Source organism: Primulina huaijiensis, chromosome 10 (assembly GCF_012295235.1).
Source record: "Primulina huaijiensis isolate GDHJ02 chromosome 10, ASM1229523v2, whole genome shotgun sequence".
Taxonomy (NCBI): domain Eukaryota; kingdom Viridiplantae; phylum Streptophyta; class Magnoliopsida; order Lamiales; family Gesneriaceae; genus Primulina; species Primulina huaijiensis.
Window position 1 is genome coordinate 19,173,510 of NC_133315.1, and position 25,112 is coordinate 19,198,621.

Consider the following 25,112-nt stretch of genomic DNA (forward strand, 5'->3'; position numbering starts at 1 on the left):
ATAAAAGATTTTTAATTTATCGTGAACGCTAAATGTTCTTATATAAATTTAATAATTTATATTTTTACTAATAATATTATATTAAATTAAAATTCAATTTTTCAAACTTTTTAAGTAATTCTTTATATAGAATTATATTTATGTAATATACTATTTTACTGGTAATTTTCTATTTTAAAAAAAGCCGTATATTTTATTTTTCTTTAATTTCCGACGAATTGGAAATGGGCTGAATTTCAGATTATCAGCTATGGGAGTAGTCCAGCCATTGTAATCCTCTCTCATCGAATACAATTCAATTATCGCCAGCACCGCTGTCCTGCGGCGTCGACGCCGTTGCCTCTACCCACCTAAACAATGCTTCCGGCAACCATTTCTACAACTTCGACATTCCACCCGCGCAAATCCAGAGGCCCTCTAATTCCGCTAAACTCTACCTTCTTAACGCCGCCCCTCTTTCCACCGGCATCATCTCTATTGTGGACCCCTCCCCTCATAATCTCATCAGAATTCCACCTATCCGCTTGTCTCCTCCCCTGATTCAATCAGCACGCATGCATCCGACGGCCCAGAAGAAGCTAAAGAAAACGGATTCAATTCTTTTAGCCATATAGAAGCTGAAAGCTTCAAGTTTCGTGGGTCTTCAGGGTCGGCTGATTTCACCAATAAGGCCAATCAACTTAGAGCAGATTGCCGGTGGGAATGTTTCAAACACCATATGTAATTATTTCTAGATTCAGTTTCCAATCAAAACGATATAAATTATCCCATTCATGATTCAGCTAAACTATTCGGTCAGTCTTCTTCTCAAAACTTCTGAATGCTTTAGAGATCTGTCGGTTCAATGCTCTCTGTTTGCTTGTTAAGAGTGAGGCTTATTTTCTCTTTTTAGGTGTATGAATGGATGATGCAGCAGCATTGGTTTCGGTTTGATTTTGATCTGGCCACCAAGTTAGCCAATTACATGGGTAAGGAGGGGAAATATTTGAAATGTCATGAGATTTTTTTGCGATATCATTAATCAAGGGCTCGTTCCTAATGAATCCACATTTCATATCCTGATTGTTGCCTATCTTAGTTCCTCTGCCGCTAATGCTTTAGACCAAGCATGCAGCATTTACAATCGTATGATCCATTTAGGAGGTTACAAGCCTCAACTTAGCCTGCATAATTCCCTTTTCCGAGCTTTTCTGACCAAAACGGGAGGTTCGTGCACCTTACCTCAAACAGGCAGAGTTTATATTTCATAATTTGGCGACGTCTGGACTTGAATGATATCTTTGGTGGACTGATATGGATCCGTAGTTATCAAGATGAAATAGATAAGGAAAGAATTGAATCTCTAAGAAGGGAGATGAAATTAAAGGGAACAGAAGAGAGTGAAGAAATGCTTGTGTCGGTATTAAGAGCTTGTTCAAAAGCTGGTGATATTGTTGAAGCTGAAAGAACTTGGGCCAAGATTCTTTCCTTGAACTATAAACCCTCGAGTCAAACTTTTATGTATCTAATGGAGGTCTATTCGAAAGTAGGGAAACAGATGAAATCACTGGAAATTTTCAGGAAAATGCGGAAAGGACACTCCTCTACCGTTGTGGCTTACTACAAGATTATTGAGGTACTGTTCAAAGCTCGAGAGATGGAACTCGCCGAGGCTCTCATGTTAGAGTTCATAGACAGTGGAATGAAACCCCTGGTGCGATCTTTTATCGATTTGATGATTATATACAGCGACTTAAATTTACACGATAAAGTGGAGTCAAGTTTTTTGATGTGCCTACAGAAATGTCGTCCTAACAAGGCAGTGTATTCCATTTGCTTAGATTCGTTGGTGAAAGTGGACAATCTTGACAGGGCAGAAGAGATACTCAACCAAATGCACAGCGACGAGGCAGTTGGTGTCAATGCCAGATCCTGCAACACGATCTTGAGGGGATATCTTACATGTTGCAGTTATACCAAGGCAAAAAATGTTTATAATGTAATGCGTTTGAAGAAATTTTACATTGAATCCTCTTTGATGGAGAAGATTGAAAAGCTCAGAGTCTAGGGCACCAAGACATGGAAAAATCAGTAGAGCCGAAGCTCAGTAAAGAACAGCGAGATACCCTGATGGGTTTACTGCTAGGGGGATTGAAGATCAACCTAGACGAGATGGAAAATAATCAGAATCTAGCTATCCAGTTTGTGTTCAGAGAGAACTTCAAGATCCAATTTTTTTTTTGAAGGGACGTATATACAACCAGTTTCGTGAATGGTTGTCTTATACCGAAAAGTTGGTGGACGAAGATTATACTGGTGAAAACGACAATATCCCTTGTCGTTACTACCATATCTCACTCATGTTTCGAGTTCTATGCAGACCAGTTTTGATCACAAGGCCGACCTGTGATCCCTAAGCTAATTCACCAGTGAGTAACGCCTCGTGTTCTTGCATACTGGTATATGTACTCGGGTTACAGATCATCATCAGAAGATATGTTGTTGAAGTTCAAAGGAGATAAAGATGATGTCTTGAGAATTGTGAAAACATTGCGGGTGAAAAGGAAGGGATCTGTATTGTGCATAGGTCTTTTAGGAAGCAATGCTGTGCAGTTTTGGAAACTAGTAGAACCCTTTATTCCTATGGATTTGAAAGAATACTTACAAGCAGGAAACGACCTAGGAGATGGAGCATTAGGTTCTAAAGACGTCTGTTATGATAATGACTTTGATTCCAAGGGGACGAATTCAGAGCACGACGAAGAGGATGGCTCGTATAATTTTGTGTATTTACACGACGAAGAGGATGGCTCGTATAATTTTGTGTATTTTTTGCTTGATTATGTGTAGTTAATATGAGGAATATATCTTCTGCTATAGGATAGATTAATCCAAATAAGGGTTCTGAAAATCCATAAACTTGACTAATTGCAGTTATTACCCTACTGATCACGATAATGCGAAAAAAGAAGAGGTATAAAAAAAACGTTGATGATGATTGATGACCAAGAATCAGACGATCGCATTCGAGAATCTATGAGTGTTCGTTTTTTAGATTATTTTTGGCAAACTTTTAAAATAATGAGATGATAGTAAATATGTTGTGTAAACAAAAAAATCTAATCTTGACTCGGTTTCGATCAGTGATGGTCCGAATTTCCATTCAAGCCTTGTACAATTTCAAGTTGGGATGAATTACAGGGATCGAAACTTAGTAAAAAATTGAAACTTTTCGACAGACTTATGAACGATTTCTTGAGAAAAAGGAAAAAATATTTGACGTGTAACATCCAATGGTGGATCAATTTTTGCCTTTACAAATAAATAAATCTTATACTATCAAGAGAAGGGTCCATCACTAAAGTGAACGTTAAAAGAGGCGTGTGCTCAAAATGTTGATGGAAATGTATGCAAAACAAGCAGTGCAAATATAAAAATAAATAATAAATTATGGCATGTGCTGTATTTTGTTTGGGTTTGTTTTATTTGTATTAATTTTGTGGCGGGACAGCATGTTAGCCCTTCTACGTACACATACGACATTTGTCCCTCGACTATGCCCTTACGAGTACTAGCAAAACAGCCTTAAGATGAATATTGATTGGTCAAATAAACAAGAAAACACAAATAACTTGAAAAACTTGTAGAGAGAGAAAAGACAACAATGTTGTTGTCCCATGACTAGCTCGAACGGACTGTTCCTGTAAACTACAACAATATTTTAGCAAAGGACCAAGTTCGACCGCCACGAAAGCGGTCAAGTCTATGGGGGAGCACATGGACATGGCACAAGCCTAATTGGAGAAGGCATAAAGACGTATGAAGAAGTGGGCTGATGCTAAGAGGAGGCAACAAAAGTATTCCATGGAGAACAAAGTAGTCATCAAGCTTTTACCACATCAATCCAAAGCTTTTCGTGTAGTTGCACATGGGTCTAATCCGGAAGTACGAGGGGCTCTTTCCTATCATTGCCAGAGTTGGGAAGGTATCATATCATAATCTCGACCTCCCCAACACACTGACGATTCGATTCACCCCATCTTCCATGTGAGCATGCTAAAACCTTATTACCCGGTTGAGGGAGACACAAGTCTAGGGGATTCACACCGTGCACCTCTCATGGTGACATGATCATATTTTAACAAAGATGTGCTTGCCAATGGTGTAGAGAGACAGACATCGAGGAGTGCAACTTAGCACCCAATATTTGATCAAATGGAAGGGATTTCACGAGACCAAAGCAACGTAGGAAGCCAAATAATTAATTAAGATTTGTGGCATTTCCAAGATCTACTCCTACAATTTGAGGCGACTAGGCGTTAGCCAATAGGTGGGAGAAAATGTCACGAATCAGCATCTTCATGTATGTTTCAGAATTTTCTTAGTACGGTGCTCTATAAAAACATTTAGAACCTTCTACATTTTTCTTGTTTTACACTTGTTTATGATTTTTTCAGAATTCGCTATGTAGATGGCAGAAAATTTTGGAGAATTGATTTTCACTGTTACATCAAATAGATCATAATCGTTATTTTTTGGAGTCAATGGTATAAATAGGGTTGAGTTCTCATCTGTAAGCCACAGAATTTCAAATAATACAACTTTCTTTTTCAAAGTTCTTTTCAACATTCTTACTAAAGTCACTGCATACCAACACTACTGTGGGGACCCGGACGCTAATCATGTTCTTAATCGTCATTGGGATTAATTAATCATTTATAGTAGACAGGTTCTAATTTTTTTTTCTTTTTACATATAATATCAAATGCGGAACGTAATGGAATCATTCTACTATACATATCAGTATAAAAGAAAAGTACAAGTCTTGTACTATATACAATCATTTACAAACTAAGGTTCAACTACTAAATATCAAGTGTTTAACCCTATCTCAGATCAAGTCCGTAGTCTCCACTCTAATCACGATCTCTCTCTTCATCTCCTCGACCCTGAACATGTCCCACATGTTGTCATGCACATATACAAACACGACGACAGCCGGATAACGCCGGTGAGAATAAATCCCAGTATAAATCAACGAAACATGCAATCATATAATTAATATAAAGCGTGAAGCAGATATCAGATATATATCAAAATCTGAAACATAAGTAATGTCAACTATCAATCATACTCGTGACTCCACGACTCAGACTAGACTCAATCCTAGTCTAGGGATCCCGGTTTCCAAACGTTGGTATTCCTATATCGACCAACAGTAATAGAAGAAACTCCGATTCTATCCACGTCGATATAACCAAACATCCAGTGTCTTGAACTATCCGTCACAGACTGTGGCACTATCGCCAATACACTATCTTGTGACATCGTGCAATGTGCCCGTGGCGATCCCACCAATATCAGGTACTTCTGTCACAAGATCACTCATCTAATATTTATCTAACACATGCTCTCTATACATCAATAGAACAAGCATATCAAATCAATTCAATGCAAATAATAACAATTAGTATGTGATTTAGGGAAACACAAGTATATCCTACTTGTGTCGATCTCCAAATACCACATTGACTTATACCTTTCGTTTGGATTCTCGGTCTGAAGAAACGGAAGTTCTGAACTCAAGATTGTCTCTGTAAATCTGAAAGGACATATCGAGAATAATAATATCAACCTTCCATTCTCAATTCAATACTGAATCTGATTAATCTGAATTTAATTCAAATCATCGACATAACGGCACAATCTCAATATCCCCGTAAATACCATATCAACAGATATCAATTACCAATCATAACCCATATCCAATACAATCTGCAATTCAACCATAATCCAAATCTGTCCAATACCACTCAATATAATCTGAAAAATTATAACAAATTCGTAATCAATCTGTTTCTTAATCTGACTTCGATTCTATGATGTCTAACATGTCAAGAACATCATATATGAATTTTATTCAATTCTGACAATAGCATAATTTCAACACATATCAAAACGTAACAAAACTTACGTCCAGTTGTAGTATACGTCGATAGGAACACAGTACCGAAGTCGGATTCAAAATCTAACGGGCGGATCGAAATATAAAGGCGTAAGGATTTTCTATAACTTTTCTCCCTTTCTCTCTCGATTTCTTCTTGCTGCCAGCTGAAGAAATGAAACCATTTCTATATATATATCCAATTTGCATGCCAACGAAACGTGGCTCATTTTTCTTGTTTCTCAGGCGGCGCTCGGGCGGTCATAAGTTACCGCTCGGGCGCGGAACGTTCTGTCCGAGACATTCCTTATTGAACACTGGCGCTCGGGCGGTCACAAACTACCGCTCGGGCGCCGAACCTTCTCTCCAAGTATTCCTCTTGTTCAACATCGGCGCTCGGGCGGTCAAAAACTACCGCTCGGGCGCCAGATGTTCTGTCCAACATCTTGGCTTATAATACACCGACTCCCGGCTTCTCCTTTCACCTCTTATTTTAGCTCCTGAAATCTCAATTTTGTCAATTAATCAATGTCTGACTACAGTACTAAAATCTCGGGCATTACAACTACTAAGGACACCCACAATGAGATGTTAACCATTAACACCCCTCTCCATTGTGAGTGGGCGGGAGAGAGGGTATGTGGCGTTCAATTCTTTGAACGCCCCTGTGTCAGTTTATTTTTTAAAAAAAATTGGACAAAACCGTCGTTGATTTGCTGACACGCGGGCCCCACGTGTTTTGAATTATTTTAATTATATTTTATATTTTATGAACGCCCCTCTGTCCGGTTTTTTTTAATAAAATTGGACATTTAGCGACGGTTTTTATTTGCGACGGATTTCCACAAACCGTCGCTAAACGTTGTTTCCTTATTTAATGTATTGGTTTAAAGTAGTCGTTGGAATCACCAACTTCGTGCCGACTTAGTTGAACATATTTGGTCACAATACAACAACAATCCTTGAATTAGTATTTTGCATCTTCTCTTAAGTTTAATTTATTTTCTTTTATTTTTATGCAAGTGTTATTAATTATTATATGTTGTACCGTTTTATTATAGGTTTATAATAAATTTTTAATTTTAAATAAGTGACACTCATAAAATTAAATTATTTTACGTACTAAATATATAAAAACATATTATTATTAATATAAAATAATAATAATTTAAATTTCTTAAAAAATTTGAAATTGAATTTATTTAATTTAAAGTAAGAATAAGATGAATGAGTGGACAGCGGGACCTACAAATAATGAGTGTGAATGTTAAAATGAATGTGGGAGAATAGATGTGTTAATGTAATGTGTATGTGGCATGTGGACCCTACGATTTTTGATGAGACTATGGGTGTTGCGGGTGCTCTGATAGGCTGCTTTGCTAACACATCGCATGGGGTGGAATCAAGTAGCGAAAGCCGCACAAATTTAGGAGAGCCAGGTCTGTTATTGTGCTTAAGATTTTAAAACATGACCAAGTTTGTGCTTAATATTTGAAAACAAGAGAGCTATAATAGATTTTTTTTTCATGTGAATTATTAAAAATTTCAAGATTTCACATAAAATAGTGTATGAGATTCATTAACCTTATTTTAAATAAATATATATGTCTGAATGTGACGGAGCGAACAAATCGGACATCTTGATTAAAGCAACATAACAATATAGAAGGGCTATTTAATAGTTAATATACGGGCTTTCAAACATAAAATAATTAAATTTCTACATACAAAACTATAATAATTAACAAATAATTAACAGAGGGTAAAGTTGGAAATAAAACATTAAGATACTTTGAAAATTTAACAAATAATAATTGAATCGCTTTTGAGTGAAAATTTCAGTGAAATTATCGGATATTATTAAGAGAAAATTTTGTTTTGTCGTTTTTAAGGTCATTGTCAAACGGAGAATCTGAGAGAGTGGGCCCGTTAATATTCGGGATTGAGAAAGCATGTGGCGACACGATACCATAGAATGGTCCAACACGCGTTTTCTTTTTCTCCTGTTTCATTATTCACTCTTTATCATGTTTTCTTATATAATAATAATAATTAAAATGAAAAAGTATATTTATTTATTTAAATAAGTCACATTAAAAAATCAAACAAAAATTACTTAAAAAAAAAAAAGATTTTATATGAGCGAATAACACGAGTGTAGAAATATTTAGCTATATTGCATGGTTTATAATTACAACTCGACTAATTTAATGGTACTTGAAATGGTCATCTTGGAGCAGCTACGTTAAGTATTTTGAAAACATTGTATTAAAAAATTCTTTTGAAATAATACATTAAACTTGACAAAATGTTACAACTAAATGTGATTTCAACTTCAAAATTTTTTTTTTTTTTGGACAATGTAGACAAAATTTTGCTCAAATAACATGTTAAAACATCTCGCCATCAACATAAGCAGTGACAATAAAAGGCAAATTTTCAATTATATTGGTGAAATCAAAGAGAAAATCCTTTTTTTTTTTTTAGAGAACAATCGACTGATTTGTCTCTTTATCTAATTCAATTATTCATTTATTTGGATCCAATGATGTATATTTTAAACCAGGGAATCATGTGGATTCCATTCAATGAACCTCGTGGGGAGAAAGTTTGTGGCTATGTCCTGAAAAGATTCTGAATTATTTGTTTTGTCCTTTTTGTTTTTAATTTACAATGGCGTGGGTTTGGGTCTGGAACACAAAGCTCGTGCCACTATTTGATTTCGATTATGATTTCACCAAGGAATTTTTTGTGCTTCAAAGCAGAGGTGTCAAAAGCGGACACGTCTCACCAATCCGACACGGTTAAACCGAAAAAAATCAGATTTGGGTTTAGCTTTTCGGACCCGATCTGACCCGAAAAAAATGATCGAGTTGGGGTTGACCCGGATTGACCCGAACATTTAAATTTTTTTAAAAAAATATAATTAATAAACATTGTCTATATTTTTATATATTATATGAGTAGAAAAATATTTATTGTATATGAAGATCATAAATTTTTATAATTTAATATTTATTTTGAAATTTTTTTATTTTTTGAACAATTTTTTATTTGATTTAGTAAATATACTTTATTTTTCTACAATTAGATTTTCAAATTTAAATCGTATATATCAAGGAAATTTTGTTATTATGTGTTTAAATTGAAATATTATTATTTTATTTTTGAATTTTATTTTAAAAAAATTCAAAATCGGGTTGTCTCGGGTTCGGGTTGAGTTCGAAGCAATTTTTGAATAGTAATATTGCTCAACATGATCCAACCCATGCGGATGGACACCTCTACTTCAAAGTATAAAGAGAGAGAAAATATTATTTGATTGGCATTTGAAAATGAAAACAATGTACTCATCTTACATTTTGTATGGATTTTGACGAGTACAAATTTGATTTTTTTTAGTTAGTACGGATATTAAGATTAGTAGTTTAATGGGATGATTATCTTAATTTGGGGGAAAACAAAACACTTTTCCCCTTCTTAAAAATTGCTAGCATATCTAGATTTCAAAATAGTTGTTTAAATTATAAAATATTAATTTCACTCCCTTTTGGTTTTTTCCCCGTTTTGCTACTTCTTTCAACTCTTTTTGGTAATATGATATGATATAGTGGGACGATCAAAGTTTTTTTATTTGAATTGACTATGCCACTTGAATACATCGAAACTATTATTTCGCACTTCTAACTTAAAAAAAAAAAAAACAAACAAACAAAAATGTAAATAATAGGCAACAAGCATTTATTGAGACGAGTCAATCATGTTCATATTTATAATAAAAAATAATATTTTTGACATAAAAAATAATATTTTTTTCTTGAGAACTCAAATAGAATATCGGTATCACAACATTGACTCGTGAGACTGTCTCATAGGAGTTTGTGTATTATATGACCTAATTCTTTCCCCAATTTCTTTATTACTCAAAGAAGAATAAAGCAAAAAACTGGGAAAATAATTTGGTTTAAACTTTTAATCTTAACATGAAATTTTCGTACCAAGAGTTCTTTTCGAAACACTAAATGCTTTTGTTTACATATATCCACTCAAAAAAAATTCCATCTTGAATTTAAGGACTTTATAAGATTTGCATCCTAAATACTTTTTAAACTTTGAAAATTGTTATTCTTCTCTTTTTCCTTTTACTTTTTCCATCTAACGATGATAAGTTTATTTTCCAATTTTCTTTATTCTTTAAAATAATTTTTTTAAAAATACCTCAAAATTTGCAAAGATAAATTTACAAGAATTTTGAGAGGAAAGGGAACAAATTTTTAAAAAACTAAAATATCCAAACACAACTAACTTGGGCGAGAAGTCTAATTTCACCGATTATTTTTTTTTTTTTTTTTTTAAAAAGGTTAAATAAGAGTTGAAAAATGTTCCGACTTGACACTCTCTCAAGTATTTTGGTAAAATTTCACTTTGTACCCTCTAACTCCTGGGTATTTATGCATTAAGTATCCAATTTACAAATAAACTCGCACTTTCTAGAATCATGTAAGAAAAAAATGGATCATAGGAAAGTTTATTTTGAGCCTATTCCAATTCTAATGAACTTTTGCTGTTATTATTTTAAAAATTATAATAGAGAATACTCGAACTCGAATCGAACTTGAATTATTTTTATTTTTTATTTTATGATACTACCACTTGGCTGGCTTATCTGGCCCGTGGCGATGAAACATAAGCAGTGGACTGATATGCAATTTATTAAAGTATAAAATTAGAATTTCCTAAAAGAGAAGTGGCCAAAAGAGAATTTGTGTACATTTGTACTCTAAGACCTGTTGGCGTGAAATGAGCATATATGATTGAGCTCATCCCTGTCAAAACTCGACGTCGTTTAACAGAATCTTTCACGTCTCTATTCTTCTCTCTCTACAATCCCGAATACACACTGTACAATACGTAGAATACATCAACGTATATACAGACTCGGCCCCATCATTGCCCTATATATAAACATTTCCGGGCCTAGGATTTAATGCCAGAGAACAATCATATCATTGATCTGGAAGAGAAATGGGCTCCTTGATTGCATCGGAGTTTGGCTTGGATCCCAGAGCTTTATCGGCATCGTCGATCCGGGAGTTTCTGACGCAGGTTTCCAGGATTCATGACCAATCTGAGAGGGTAGCGAAGCTTGATGATTACGTTAATGGGCTTGAAGTCGAGATTAAGAAGATCGAGGTTTTTAAGCGCGAGCTGCCTCTTTGCATGCGCATCGTCAACGAGGGTGAGTTGTTTCTTCCATTATATATTGAATCTTCCAACTGTGTGTTTTTTTTTTTTTTTTGCAGTAGGCATTATATCGTAATGTTGATCTCAGAAGACAAATGTGGTTACGTTCTTTTGTTTTGGTAACCGGGCTTTAACTTTTTTTAAAAAATCTCTTTTTTCACGTGGGTTTAGTTTATTATTATTTTTATTTTCTGTTGTTTTTCGATTCTAGATTAATGGGATTGTTGCGATGTTCATTTGTTGATCTTTGTTCCACTTTTTTTTTTAATAAAAAAATTATTTGACATAAATATCGATTTCTGATATTTGGGTTTTGTGATTGCTATTGCAGCGATGGTGATAATGAAGGAGGAGTTAGTGCAGTATAAGAAATCTAAGGCGGTGCCAGTGTTGAAAGAATTCATTCCATTGAAGGGAACCAGTGATGAAAAAGATGAGAAAAATGAAATCAGTAAAGAAAATGACGTCAACGGCAGTGATAAAATAAACTGGATGAGCTCATTTCAGTTATGCAACTCTGCTAATCAGAATCATAATCCAAATTCTGGTTCCGGCAACAATAATCAGACCTTAAAACTTGACAAAATTAAGGTACAGCAGAATTTTCAGATCCTGTTTGTAATTGGGACATGGCCTAATAAGGTTTCTTGGTTGCGCATTTATGGCATTTTTATGTTTTTTTATTGGTCATCAGGGAGTTCGAGAAGAAATAAATCCACCGATGATGAATGGTTTACTTCGGAATGGTATAAACATGGCCATAGGAACGGCATTTGTACCGTTTAAGGGGAAAAATAACTTCCCCATGATGATGGTGGCGAAGGAAGAGGATGATAAATTGAATGGGCTAACGCATCTTGATCTTAGGATCAAGAATCCAGGCGAGGGAATTGATTCTGGTGGTTTTAGCTCGAAATCGAGTTGTAGCAGATCAGGGTCCTCTTCTGCAACTGACGATCAATCGAATTTACGGGATCGACAGAAGCATCAGCAAATGGCTAGAAAGCAAAGGAGATGCTGGTCATCTGAGTTGCATCGCCGGTTTATTGATGCCCTGCAGCAACTGGGAGGTGCCCAAGGTTGTGAATTAATGGCTACTTGTTACTTTGACATACTACAAATTCTGGATGAATTACATTTCTTACGCTATCACGATCAGTGACTTTGTCTGATTTGATTTTGATCAAAGTTAAAATTGAACCACCTGTTGTTTTGGTTAGTCTTGGATATCGTATTGATAAGTAATATAGCGATGCAGAGTGGTTACTAAGTTATGTTTTGCTTGATTGAAAATGAAAATTATGTAGTTGTTAATTGTTGAAGCTCATCTAATTCTATCTCGCCCTATGCAATGCAGCTGCGACTCCTAAACAAATTAGAGATCTTATGCAAGTTGATGGTCTATCCAATGATGAAGTGAAGAGTCATTTGCAAGTGCGTTTGATCTTTCTTTCTTTCTTTCTTTACATCGCTCCACTTTTCGTGTAACGAAATTACTGGATTCTGTGTTGATTCAGAAATATCGGCTCCACACTCGTAAAGTTTCTACAATGCACCCCTCCACCAATCCTGTCGTTCTTGGAGGTTCGTGGATGTCCAAAGGACAGTATAGTAGTGAATCCTCAAAGCTGGAAAATTCCCAGTCTGGATCCCCTCAGGGCCATTACCATATGCAGGTAACCGGAGCTTCTCGGGGTACATCTTTAACTGGAGGCGATAGCGTGGACGACGAAGATGACGAAAAGTTCGAGTCTCGGAGTTGGAAGAATCAGATTCAATTATCAAGAAGAGATGGTCCTTAAAATTTTCACCTTGAGTTTTCCCCGGTACAGAGGTGCAAGTCGATGAGCCATTAAAAAATAAAATACACAACATTTAACAGTTATGAAATTTTAACAGTTGTGAAATTTTAACAGTTGTGAAATTTTGCAGGCCTAGATTTATTTTCCTTTCCGGCTTTGTTTTCTTAACGAGAGAAGGAACTTCTAGTCAAGTCCAGCTCTTGATGTCCTGAGCTTTATGTCTTCCTTCAGTGGAGATTTGAATACTATATCACCCCTTTTTTCCTACGAGTCTCCTCGCTAATTTAATATTTTGTACAATCGGTAAAGTTTATATTTATCATGAAAATATTATTTTTTTGACATAAAATAAAAAATATATATAATATTTTTTTTATAGATTAAATCGTGTCATTTCACAAAAAGTTTTTTCTTATATTATATGAAAACAAGGCGGTGTAAGACAAATATACAAATATATATATAATAATCTCTCGAGGATACCTGTACGACTATTATTCAATTAATTATTGTGATAATGTGGGAATCGGTCAAATTGTAATCTTTTTAAGAGATAAGAATAAATCCATGTTGTTTGTCTTTTGTTTTGCAACAATTCCATGGACTAGATTGTTGGAATCCACAACCAAACAAGCACAGATAAATGTGAATGTCAAGAATGGTTCAAATTGGAGAATCTTTATTTGTTTTGCCCCTAAAGATTTCTTTAAACTTATCTTAGATTAATATTATTAAATTTTTATGAAGGTTTATTTAAATTACAGTGAAACCAAAATTTCAACAACAATATAAACTATTCGAATAGAAAAAGAATACTTTTCTTGGACCTTCGGTGGTCAAAAATATTATTAATAAACAAAGGTAAATTGACATTTTAGTTGAAATAAGTGTCATTGATTTTGCATAAATTCAAGATATTGTAATGTTTATCCAAAATTCTTTGACAAACAATCCCTTTCACAAACAAAATAATGGAGCAAGAATCTTGAAGACAAGATATGATGAAAGGGGCCTACTTTGATCAACATGGCCAAAAAATGTTAGGTGAAAGTTTTTTTTGTATGAAAATAGATACCAATTAAATTTAGCTTTTCATTATGCTCGAGGGTTCTTTATTGACTTCTTGCCATTTTTTTATTAAAATTATTGATTTTTGTTAATTATCTTATTTTATTTGTGAATTAGGGGAATCTATTCTATGCAAAAGAATTCTTTAATGTAAGAGATAATTGTTTAGTTGGGAAGACTTGTTCCATCGAAGATCACTACCTTATCCTTATTTCACATGATACTTCAAAGTGTCTTCATACTATTGGCGGAGGAGGATGCCACCCAAAAAGCATAATAATAAAAATTAAGTATTCTTTTTAAAATAATATATATTGTGATGATAGAACCACATATTTAATGTGATAAAACTCTTGTGAAAAAGTAAAAATTTACGATAAAAAGTAAAAATCTCAAACTCTTAAAATTATCACACTACACACTTTATAATATTTTTCTCTCAACTCAATTGTGATTTTTTTCACAAATAAGATATCTATTTATAGAAATTTTTTACAAATAATCCAAAAATAAAATACATCATTACCTACATCATCACACACTAATTTTCAATATTCAACACCTAATTTTACCTAATTTTCAACATTCAAAATTCACATTTTCAACACAAATATTTTTCACATTTTTAAATAATTTTTCAACACTCCCCCTTGTAATGATGATCATAATGATTGTATACATTACGTGTTTTTATACTGCCTCGTTAAAAACCTTACTAGGAAAAACCCATTGGGATAAAAACCATAGTAAGGGAAAAAGAGTGCAGTCACGTAAACTCCCCCTCATGTTGACACGAACAATTCTTCACAAATTTCGTAGATTGCGCATCCCAATATTATATATGTGCTTTCTGAATATTGTCGTAGGAAGTGCCTTTGTGAAGAGATCTGATGAGTTTTCACTTGATTGAATGTGACGAACATCAATACATTTATTCTTCTCAAGCTCCTTGGTGAATGCGAAGAACTTAGGAGGAATATGTTTAGTTCTGTCGCTTTTTATGTATCCTTCTTTCATTTGAGCAACACATGCAGCATTATCTTCATATAGTATCACAGGCTTCTCGTCGAATGATAATCCGCATGAGATTTGGATATGTTGAGTCATTGATTTTAACCACACACATTCACGGCTTGCTTCATGTAGTGCAATAATCTCGGCATGATTTGATGAAGTTGTTACAAGTGTTTGTTTCTGTGAACGCCAAGAAATTGCAGTGCCTCCACGAGTAAATACATATCCAGTTTGAGAACGTGCTTTGTGTGGATCAGATAAGTATCCAGCATCGGCATAACCAATTATACTTGGATTAGCATCTTTTGAATACAAAAGTCCCAAGTCTGTCGTTCCTCGTAGATAACGGAATATATGTTTAATTCCGTTCCAATGTCTCTTTGTTGGATATGTGCTAAATCTTGCCAATAAATTTACGGCAAAAGATATATCAGGCCTTGTACAATTTGTAAGATACATAAGGGCACCGATAGCACTTAGATATGGTACTTCTGGACCAAGAATATCTTCATCATCTTCACATGGACGGAATGGATCCTTTTCTATGTTTAATGATCTAACAACCATTGGAGTACTTAAAGGATTTGATTTGTCCATATTAAAACGTTTAAGGATCTTTTCTGTATAATTTGTCTGGTGAACAAATATTCCACATTCTTTTTGTTCAATTTGTAAACCCAGACAATACTTGGTTTTTCCAAGATCCTTCATTTCAAATTCTTCTTTCAAGTATGACACAACTTCTTGAATTTCCTTATTTGTTCCAATGATGTTTAAATCATCAACATATACAGCAATAATTACGCATCCGGATGTTGTTTTCTTAATGAAAACACAAGGGCATATTGAATTATTTACATATCCCTTTTTCATCAAGTGATCACTTAGCCTATTATACCACATTCTGCCGGATTGCTTCAACCCATATAATGATCTTAGTAATTTCACAGAATAACATTCTCTGGGTTTTGAACTTTGTGCTTCAGGCATCTTAAATCCTTCAGGGATTTTCATATATATATTACTATCAAGTGATCCATATAAGTAGGCTGTAACAACATCCATAAGACGCATTTCTAAATTTTCAGATACTGCCAAGCTAATCAAATACCGAAACGTAATTGCATCCATCACAGGAGAATACGTTTCTTCATAATCAATTCCAGGCCTTTGAGAAAAACCTTGTGCAACAAGTCGAGCTTTATATCTTACTATTTCATTTTTCTCATTTCGCTTTCGAATAAAAACCCATTTGTATCCAACAGGTTTTACACCTTCAGGTGTAAGGACTATAGGTCCAAAAACATTACGTTTATTTAGCGAATCCAATTCAACCTGGATGGCATCTTTCCATTTTATCCAATCCTGCCGATTTTTACATTCACCAAAAGATTTTGGTTCATGATCTTCATTATCATTTATGATGTCGATTGCCACATTATAAGAAAATATATCATCAATTTCTTCTATATCTTTTCGGTTCCATATTTTTCCAGTATTAATATAATTGATAGAGATTTCATGATTCTCGTCAGTTTGTGGTTCTGACAAAACATTTTCATCATCATGTGTTTCTTCAGGAACATCATTCTCTATTTTGTGATCATTATGTGTTTCTTCAGGAACATCATTCTCTATTTTGTGATCATTGTGTTTCTCTATGAATTTTCTTTTTCGAGGATTTTTATCCTTGGAACCAACTGGCCTTCCACGCTTCAGGCGTTTAATGACATCATGACTATCTTCAATTTGTTTCTTCGGAATTTCAATTCGAGCAGGGGCATTTGCAGCATGTATATATGATTTAGTTACCCCTTTTGTGTCTGCAAATGCATCTGGTATTTGATTTGCTATTCTTTGCAAGTGCACAATTTGCTGTACATCTTTTTCACATTGTTTTGTTCTTGGATCCAGATGTAACAATGATGATACATACCATGTAATTTCTTTTTCGGTATGTTTCTGTTCTCCCCCTAACATTGGGAAGATTTCCTCATTAAAATGACAATCAGCAAAACGTGCTGTGAACACGTCGCCTGTCTGTGGTTCAAGATATCGAATGATCGATGGACTATCATAACCAATATAAATTCCAATCTTTCTTTGAGGTCCCATTTTCTTTCGTTGAGGTGGTGCAATAGGCACATACACCATACATCCAAAAATTCTCAGATGAGAAATGTCTGGTTCTTTACCAAATGCAAGCTGCAATGGGGAGTATTTATGATATGCACTTGGTCTGATGCGAATTAATGAAGCAGCATGTAAAATTGCATGTCCCCATATAGAAATAGGGAGCTTTGTTTTCATAATCATTGGTCTAGCAATCATTTGCAGACGTTTAATCAATGATTCAGCCAATCCATTTTGAGTATGTACATGAGCAACAGGATGCTCAACAATGATTCCCATAGACATACAATAATCATTGAAAGTCTGGGAAGTAAATTCACCAGCATTATCAAGTCTAATTTTCTTGATTGTATAATCGGGAAATTGATTCCTCAATTTTATTATTTGAGCAAGTAATCTTGCAAATGCAACATTTCGAGTTGACAATAAACATACATGTGACCATCTGCTGGAGGCATCAATCAATACCATAAAGTATCTGAATGGTCCACATGGTGGATGGATTGGTCCACAAATATCACCCTGAATACGTTCAAGAAACATTGGTGATTCAGTTTGGATTTTGGCTGGTGATGGTCTTATAATAAGTTTTCCAAGAGAACATGCTTTACATTGAAACTTATTATTCTGAAAGATCTTCTGGTCTTTCAATGGATGACCATGTGTATTTTCTATAATTCTTCGCATCATTGTTGAACCAGGATGTCCTAATCGATCATGCCAATTGGTTAATATTGAAGAATTATCAATTACCATGTTTGATTCAATGGGACGTATATGTGTATAATGCAATCCAGTAGGGAGCATTGGTAGTTTTTCAATCACATATTTCTTTCCTGATTTATATGTGGTAAGACACATATATTTCTCATTCCCTTCATTCATTGTTTGAGTATCATACCCATGGGAATATATATCATTAAAACTCAACAAATTTCTTTTCGATTGTGGTGAATATAAAGCATCATTGATCAAAAATTTTGTACCATTAGGTAACAAAAATTGTGCTTTACCACATCCTTTAATCAAGTCTACAGGACCTGATATTGTATTCACCGTTGTTTTTGTTGGTTTTAGTTCCAAGAAATATCTTTTATCTCGGAGGATAGTGTGCGTTGTACCACTATCAGGTATGCAAACTTCAGCTTGGTTCGTAGCATTTTCCATATTTGAACTTCAAAAAAATATGCAATGAAATAAAATTATTGACAATAAAATACAATACAATATAACACACTATAAAACATTATCATACGAATACATAAAAAATAAAATATTTTACATATTTATTCCACCATCAAATTGATCATTATCTGAGAAATCAATCAGAAAATCTCCAGCATCAAAATGAGTTGAACCACTCAAAGGTTCACTGTGTTCAGTAAAGTTGGTCTCCTTTTCTTTCCCCTTTATTGATTCTTTATAAAGTTTACAAAGGTGCTCAGGGGCTCGACAAATACGGGACCAATGTCCTGGAGTACCACATCTGAAACAAGAACTTTCAAATCTTTTTGAGTGATTCTCATTAACACTCATATTCTCTTGATGCCTTTTCGGTGGGTGGTTTGGGACGTTCTTTTGAGATGAGTTATAGAAATAACTATCTCGATTATTTTCAAAACCACGGCCGCGTCCACGACCACGACCACTTCCACGTCCACGTCCACGTCCACGACCACGACCACGACCTCGATTTTGTCCTCGACCAAAATCTTGTCTGTAACTTTGATTTTGGTTTCCAGGTTTAAATTCATTTTTGCTTACAGCATTTACTTCTGGAAATGCTGTTGATCCAGTGGGTCGGGACTGATGATTTCTCATTAATAGCTCGTTGTTCTTTTCCGCCACAAGAAGACAGGCGATGAGTTCAGAATATCTCGCAAATCCACGCACTCTATATTGTTGCTGTAGTGTTATATTTGATGCGTGAAACGTGGAAAATGTTTTTTCAAGCATTTCCGATTCTGTAACCTCATGTCCACAAAATTTTAACTGCGAGATTATTCTATACATCGCTGAATTGTAATCACTGACTTTTTTAAAGTCTTGGAATCTTAACATATTCCATTCATCACGGGCGGTCGGAAGTATAACTTCCCTTATATGTTCAAATCTCTCTTTTAATCCTTTCCACAGAGCCATGGGATCTTTTTCGATGAGATATTCACATTTTAAACCTTCATCAAGGTGTCGTCGTAAAAATATTATAGCTTTTGCTTTTTCTTGTGATGAAGATATACCATTTTCTTTAATGGTCTCGCTTAGACCCAATGACTCAAGATGCATTTCTACATCAAGAGTCCATGGCATATAGTTTTTCCCAGTAATATCAAGAGCGATGAATTCGAGCTTTGCCAAGTTTGCCATGGTGGTACTAAAAATTACGATGCATTTTATTAGTTAATGAATATTGCAATACAAAGTAATGGATAAACAACAAGTACAAGTATTCGTAAAAATAAAGAAAACACACGAGGAGGATATTCTCCGATAAATACAAGACTGGTGAGTATGATAACCAAAATAATTAAAAATAACCTCGTGAAAGCCATCTTCTTTTTTTCTTCGAAAATTTGATGAAGAATAATTTTTAGAGAAGAAGAGAAAGTTGGAGTGATTGAATGTATTTGTGAGATTGTATTTATAGAGCAAAAACTAGCCGTTTTGTTACCGTTTATTACCGTTGGTGTATAAGAAAATAAATGTATGTATTTGTATAATTTTATGGTAATAATATGGTGTATATAATATTAGTCATATTTAAATAATTATGTATATCATATCACATTATTATAATTAGGTGTCATAAGTTATTTTGTTTAAAAACCTTATAGGCTTTTATACTTGTCGTATCCCTTACCGGGAGTGTGTGATGTCGTCTTAACATCCTCCCAGAATTTATAACAAGTTTTTGAAAAAATTATTTTTATTATTTCTAATAATAGCATTATATTATATATTAAATATATAAACAATAAATAAATAACAGTAAAATAAATATTATTACTTTTGTTACCTTTTTCTTCTGTTCGGAGCTTGGAAAAATATGGAGGACTTTTAGAGCTTCGTGCTGATAACGTGTTGTGAAAAAGTAAAAATTTATGGTAAAAAGTAAAAATCTCAAACTCTTAAAATTATCACACTACACACTTTATAATATTTTTCTCTCAACTCAATTGTGATTTTTTTCACAAATGAGATATCTATTTATAGAAAATTTTTACAAATAATCCAAAAATAAAATACATCATTACCTATATCATCACACACTAATTTTCAATATTCAACACCTAATTTTACCTAATTTTCAACATTCAACATTCACATTTTCAACACAAATATTTTTCACATTTTTAAATAATTTTTCAACAAAAACAAAGCTTTTTAATTTTACTTGATATTTAAGTAAATGTTATCCGTAATATTGCAGGTAACTAATTCACAAGCTGAATCGTGTATTGAGAAACATAAAAATTATTGTGATATACGATATCATGTGTCAATTTTGTTATACAAATATTTTATTTGAACCACCCATAAAAAAATATTACTTTTTATTATAAATATGAACATGTTTGACATCTCTCACGAATAAAGATATGTGTGACTGTTAGACATACTTGACAACACAAATAACATATGTTTGGAGTTACAACATGGATGTAAATGAATTAACTGTGTCGGATGATATTTTTGTTGGCATATTTTTTGTCATTTAGTTTTTCAAGAAAATTAAAAAATATTGGTTTGAAATATTGAATATATGGAGATAATTGAAAAATATGTTTGTTTGAATATGTTTTGACATATAATGAAGATATTGGATGATATTATTTTGAAGATATGATGCAAGATTTGAAAAGATTGTGTCTATCTAGGATACGATGAAATGGTCTATGTATTAAAGTTTTCATTCATTTTGAAGATTGCATAGCGTGACTATATGTAGTCAAAGGATATCATGAGCTTTTATTGTCAAATATTTCCAAGAGAATTTTGTGAAGCAAAATTACTATTGTCCATTTTGTATCGCAACAAGCTGTGCAACAAGGTTCAACCAGTTTCATCTTGGTAATTATGATTTTGAGATTCCAATTTGCTAGTGGTACACACACTCAAAGACCGATGATTCATTCTTCGGAATATGAAGATGATGTTATCGGAAGAGAACAATCCGCAATTTCGAAGAAAGTTCGAGTTGGCGGATATTGAAGACGAGTGTGCTGCTTGCCACTTAAAATATATTGAATGTGTTCATCGCAGAGACGTCATTAGAAAGAATGTAGTCTTTTATTTGAATAACTCCTTGCATTATTGTAATTGCTTACATTTTATTGGATTTGCTTGATAAAATAGAGTGATTCTGTGGATGTAGGTCAGTTGGACCGAACAACGTTAAAATCATCTGATCTTATTTTTGCTTTCATTCTATTTTTCTTAATTGGGTCAATCATGAAACCAAGAAAAATAATAGGAAATCGAATCAACAACTTGGTTTGTGAGTGTTTAGAATCTGCTTAACAAATATTCAATCCATACTCAAAATTATCACGTTCCAGTCAATTTAGAATTTTTTCCGAATTGAACTTGAACTTTAAATTCTCCTTTTCACATTCAGCTCAGTTTGATTAATTAAGTCATGTAAGTCACACAATGACTTTGTCTTTACTACTATGTTTGTATTGTTCTAAATGTAATATATATTGTACCAAATAATTTTAGTCAGATTTGATTAAAAATTACTTCCAATATAGTCTATAAGTTTCTTCCAAATTACAAAATTTGGTGTTATTTTTAAGTCGGGAACAAATTGAGATTTCTTCCCTTGCCAAAACGTCCGACACCAAAACCATGGGCTTAATTATGAAAAAGACGGAAGCCCAATAAAATTTTTTTAATGAACTAGGCCCAAAAGGCCCACCTCAAATATTACCTCTAGATGGCAACTGCCACGTGTGTAACCTAGTATTCTCCGAAACATATTTGGTCAAACCCACAAATACCGTCAATTATATGTAAGAGGGAAATAACTAATAAGCCATTAAACAATCTTCATTCTTCCCGTTGAATTCAATCACTCACTCACTAAAATTCAGGAGAAAACAACAATTTCTCTTCATTTCTTCATTGCCAAACAATGGTGAAAATCAATACACGCAAGCCACCCGTTCGACGTACTGCTTTAATAATCCCACCACTGCAAACAATTCGTCACATTCAATGATACGAAAACTGATTCAAGGAATCATTTCACAACCCTTTTGTTTTCTTCAAAATCAAAAGGAGAATAAAGAAGAATGGCGCAGCTGGTGATGAAGAAAGGTACTGATATTGGGGACGATATTAAAGTTTTTGATGATGCGTTTGAGGATGAGAAGAAGGTGGAGGGAATGATCAGTGGCGGCACGTTCAGATTCAACGCGGCGGCGCCGGAGTTCGTGCCGAGGTCTCAGGTGCCGGAGGTGTCCATGATGGGGTATTACATCCCTTGTTTGCCATATATTGATGGGAATAGTACTGGTGGGAGTTGGATTTACGTTGCTGCGGGTCAAGAAGCCTGTAATATGCCTATGGTTTCCGATCAGAAGCCCAATGTCAAGGCGGCAGCCGCCGCTGGAGCTCTGCCCCGACACTGTGAAAAGGAAAACCCCATTTCTAACGAGCTTAAGCAGAAGATTATCAAACAAGTATACTTCTTGTTTTATTTTTCTTCTCTTTTATGTCATTTAAAAATTTGATATCTCGTGAATTGAAATGAAATATATATTATGCCTGATTGAGAAGTACATGTTTTTTTGGGTAGGATAGTTGTTAAGAATCAATAATTAATCTTTATACATTTACTCACAAAGTAATGATACTTCATTTCCTCAGATAAGAATGCTTCAGAATAAAAATATTTACATCATAAAAGTGACAATATATGTTGTATTATATCAGGTGGAATATCAATTTAGCGATATGAGCTTGCTAGCCAATGAATCCTTTTTGAAACATGTCAATAAAGATCCCGAAGGCTTCGGTGAGGATTTATTTTGTATTATGTTCGACGGGTTTACGACATTGTTTGAGTTTCAACGTGTTAACGTCTGATAAATAAATGTTTTGCATCTTCCAACAGTTCCAATGAACATCATTTCATCCACAAAGAAACTCAAATCCTTGAATGTCATCCACCAAATCATGGCAGAAGCTCTGCGGTCCTCTTCGAAACTGGTTAGTCTTCTAATCATAATATGAAATAACACATTGTTTTTATATATATACATATATATATATAGCAGCATAACCGTGTTGTTTGGTAACTAGATTGTAAGCCATGATGGTAAGAAGGTGAAACGAAAACATCCCTTTACTGAGAAAGAGAAAGAGGAGCTGCAGGTATACATATGTAACCACATATTTTTGTTGTACGATAAGTGATGAATGTTTAAAAGTTGTCGAGATTTTCCTACAAATAGGTGTTAGTTTGATCATTATCTTATCATGCAGTTACGCACGGTTATAGCAGAAAATCTACCTGATGATCACTCGCATCAGAACATCGAGAAAATTTTCAACGTGGTTGGAAGGTACTATAAAGATCAATATCGTGCATCTTGCTCATTTATTCTACTTTTCTTGTCAATTTAGCGGATGAAAGTAATCACATATTCATGTGATGTTTGCAGTATCAAAGCAATTCGAATATGCCAACCACAGGATCCAAACACTTCACGTTCTTCCAAAGGCGATTTAGTCATCAGCAACAAGGTAAAAAAAGGTGGACTCGAGTCATTGAATGTAATATATAATTTTTTTCATTCGAGAAGAGCACTGTCTGTTCTCACGTTGGATCCGCCCATGATCGATCATTAAAATGAATCGCCACGAATAAGATGTTTTCTTGTCATTATGCTAATCGGATTTACTACTTTCTTTGCAGCTCCATGCGTTAGTAGAGTATGAGAACCATCGAACAGCAGAAAAAGCAGTATGTTCTAACCTTTTGACCTTCAAATTTATCACTGTGATGCTTATTATATATTTTTTTTGCTAATGATAATCTCCCTCTTTCACCAGGCTGAGAAATTGAATGATGAAAGAAACTGGAGAGAAGGCATGCGTGTGAGGGTGATGATGAGACGTTCGGTACTATGTTCATAAAGTTTATTTTTTGGGGGAAAAACGTCCATTTTTGTTCATAAATCACAAGTTTGTATTGGAGAAGATGAATTCTGTTGAACTACATCCTGCAGCCAAAATCTGTGCTGAAGAACAGAAAATCAGAGTTCGAAGGCTATATAGACCATGACGAAGGGTCGATTTCTCACGACGAAGATTCATCCTCTCGGGCAAATGTTTCAGAATCATTCGAGGTTGATACTAAACTCCTTACTAGCTATAAATGGTATTCCTATTTGTTATATATAAAGTAGAATCTGAACGCTACAAATCTTCTGCTATATCATGCAACTTGATATTTGTCACACATGATCACTAAGATAATATATCATTATATATAATATCTTTTTTATATGATAATGTAATAAGTTACTGAGTGATAATTCTCAAAAAACTTGGTGTAGGCTGAGGAAAGTTCAGCCGGATCGAAGAAAACGTGGGCTAAAAACCGAGTAAAAACTAAGCCAGTTCGCAATCAACTTCAAACTGCGCGAAGCCTGCCTACGACAAGTTCAAGCCCGAGCTGCTCGTTTTTGGGCGAAATATCTGCCAGACAGAACACGAAAGGGCCAAGAATGCCGGATGGAACAAGGGGTTTCACTATGGGGAGGGGAAAGCCACTTACTATCCCTGTCCATTCAAGTTGAACGAGTGTATATACAATATAATTGTCCAAGAAAAGACACAGTGTTTCCACATAATTATTTTTGGTTGTTGTTTGTGTTAGGTTTGATTATTTAATAGGGTGGGGCCCACGTATTAAA

At 34.2% G+C, this 25,112-nt stretch overlaps 2 protein-coding genes and 1 pseudogene across 4 annotated transcripts; all 3 read left to right on the plus strand.

Moving 5' to 3' along the window:
* Positions 1–251: 251 nt before the first annotated feature.
* On the plus strand, positions 252–2,978 carry LOC140985704 (pentatricopeptide repeat-containing protein At2g15820, chloroplastic-like; annotated as a pseudogene).
* A 7,779-nt stretch (positions 2,979–10,757) lies between these two features.
* LOC140986885 (transcription factor HHO6-like) lies at positions 10,758–13,237 on the plus strand. 3 transcript variants are annotated; one of them, XM_073455275.1, is made up of 6 exons: positions 10,758–11,162; positions 11,499–11,758; positions 11,862–12,246; positions 12,525–12,601; positions 12,685–13,001; positions 13,100–13,237. In XM_073455275.1, the coding sequence occupies exons 1-5, from the start codon at positions 10,949–10,951 to the stop codon at positions 12,967–12,969; spliced, it is 1,221 nt and encodes a 406-aa protein (XP_073311376.1). In that variant the 5' UTR covers positions 10,758–10,948; the 3' UTR covers positions 12,970–13,001; positions 13,100–13,237. The 3 variants fall into 3 exon arrangements, with proteins under 3 accessions (XP_073311376.1, XP_073311375.1, XP_073311378.1); XM_073455274.1 differs by lacking the exon at positions 13,100–13,237 and having other exon boundaries at positions 12,685–13,034; XM_073455277.1 differs by lacking the exons at positions 10,758–11,162; positions 13,100–13,237 and adding an exon at positions 11,176–11,267 and having other exon boundaries at positions 12,685–13,034.
* An 8,985-nt stretch (positions 13,238–22,222) lies between these two features.
* LOC140986691 (la-related protein 6C-like) lies at positions 22,223–25,031 on the plus strand. The gene is made up of 10 exons (XM_073455006.1): positions 22,223–22,871; positions 23,125–23,206; positions 23,306–23,400; positions 23,494–23,565; positions 23,677–23,756; positions 23,856–23,937; positions 24,110–24,157; positions 24,247–24,315; positions 24,423–24,542; positions 24,753–25,031. Exons 1-10 carry the CDS (start codon positions 22,482–22,484, stop codon positions 24,993–24,995), a joined length of 1,281 nt encoding a protein of 426 aa, XP_073311107.1. The 5' UTR covers positions 22,223–22,481; the 3' UTR covers positions 24,996–25,031.
* Positions 25,032–25,112: the final 81 nt, after the last annotated feature.

Coding starts and splice junctions, on each gene's coding strand:
- LOC140986885 (XM_073455275.1), top strand. CDS start 10,949: ATGGGCTCCTTGATTGCATCGGAGTTTGGCTTGGATCCCAGAGCTTTA. Junction 12,247..12,524: donor GCAACTGGGAGGTGCCCAAG/GTTGTGAATTAA, acceptor TATGCAATGCAG/CTGCGACTCCTAAACAAATT. Junction 12,602..12,684: donor AAGTGAAGAGTCATTTGCAA/GTGCGTTTGATC, acceptor GTGTTGATTCAG/AAATATCGGCTCCACACTCG.
- LOC140986691 (XM_073455006.1), top strand. CDS start 22,482: ATGGCGCAGCTGGTGATGAAGAAAGGTACTGATATTGGGGACGATATT. Junction 23,207..23,305: donor TAAAGATCCCGAAGGCTTCG/GTGAGGATTTAT, acceptor ATCTTCCAACAG/TTCCAATGAACATCATTTCA. Junction 23,566..23,676: donor AAGAGAAAGAGGAGCTGCAG/GTATACATATGT, acceptor CTTATCATGCAG/TTACGCACGGTTATAGCAGA.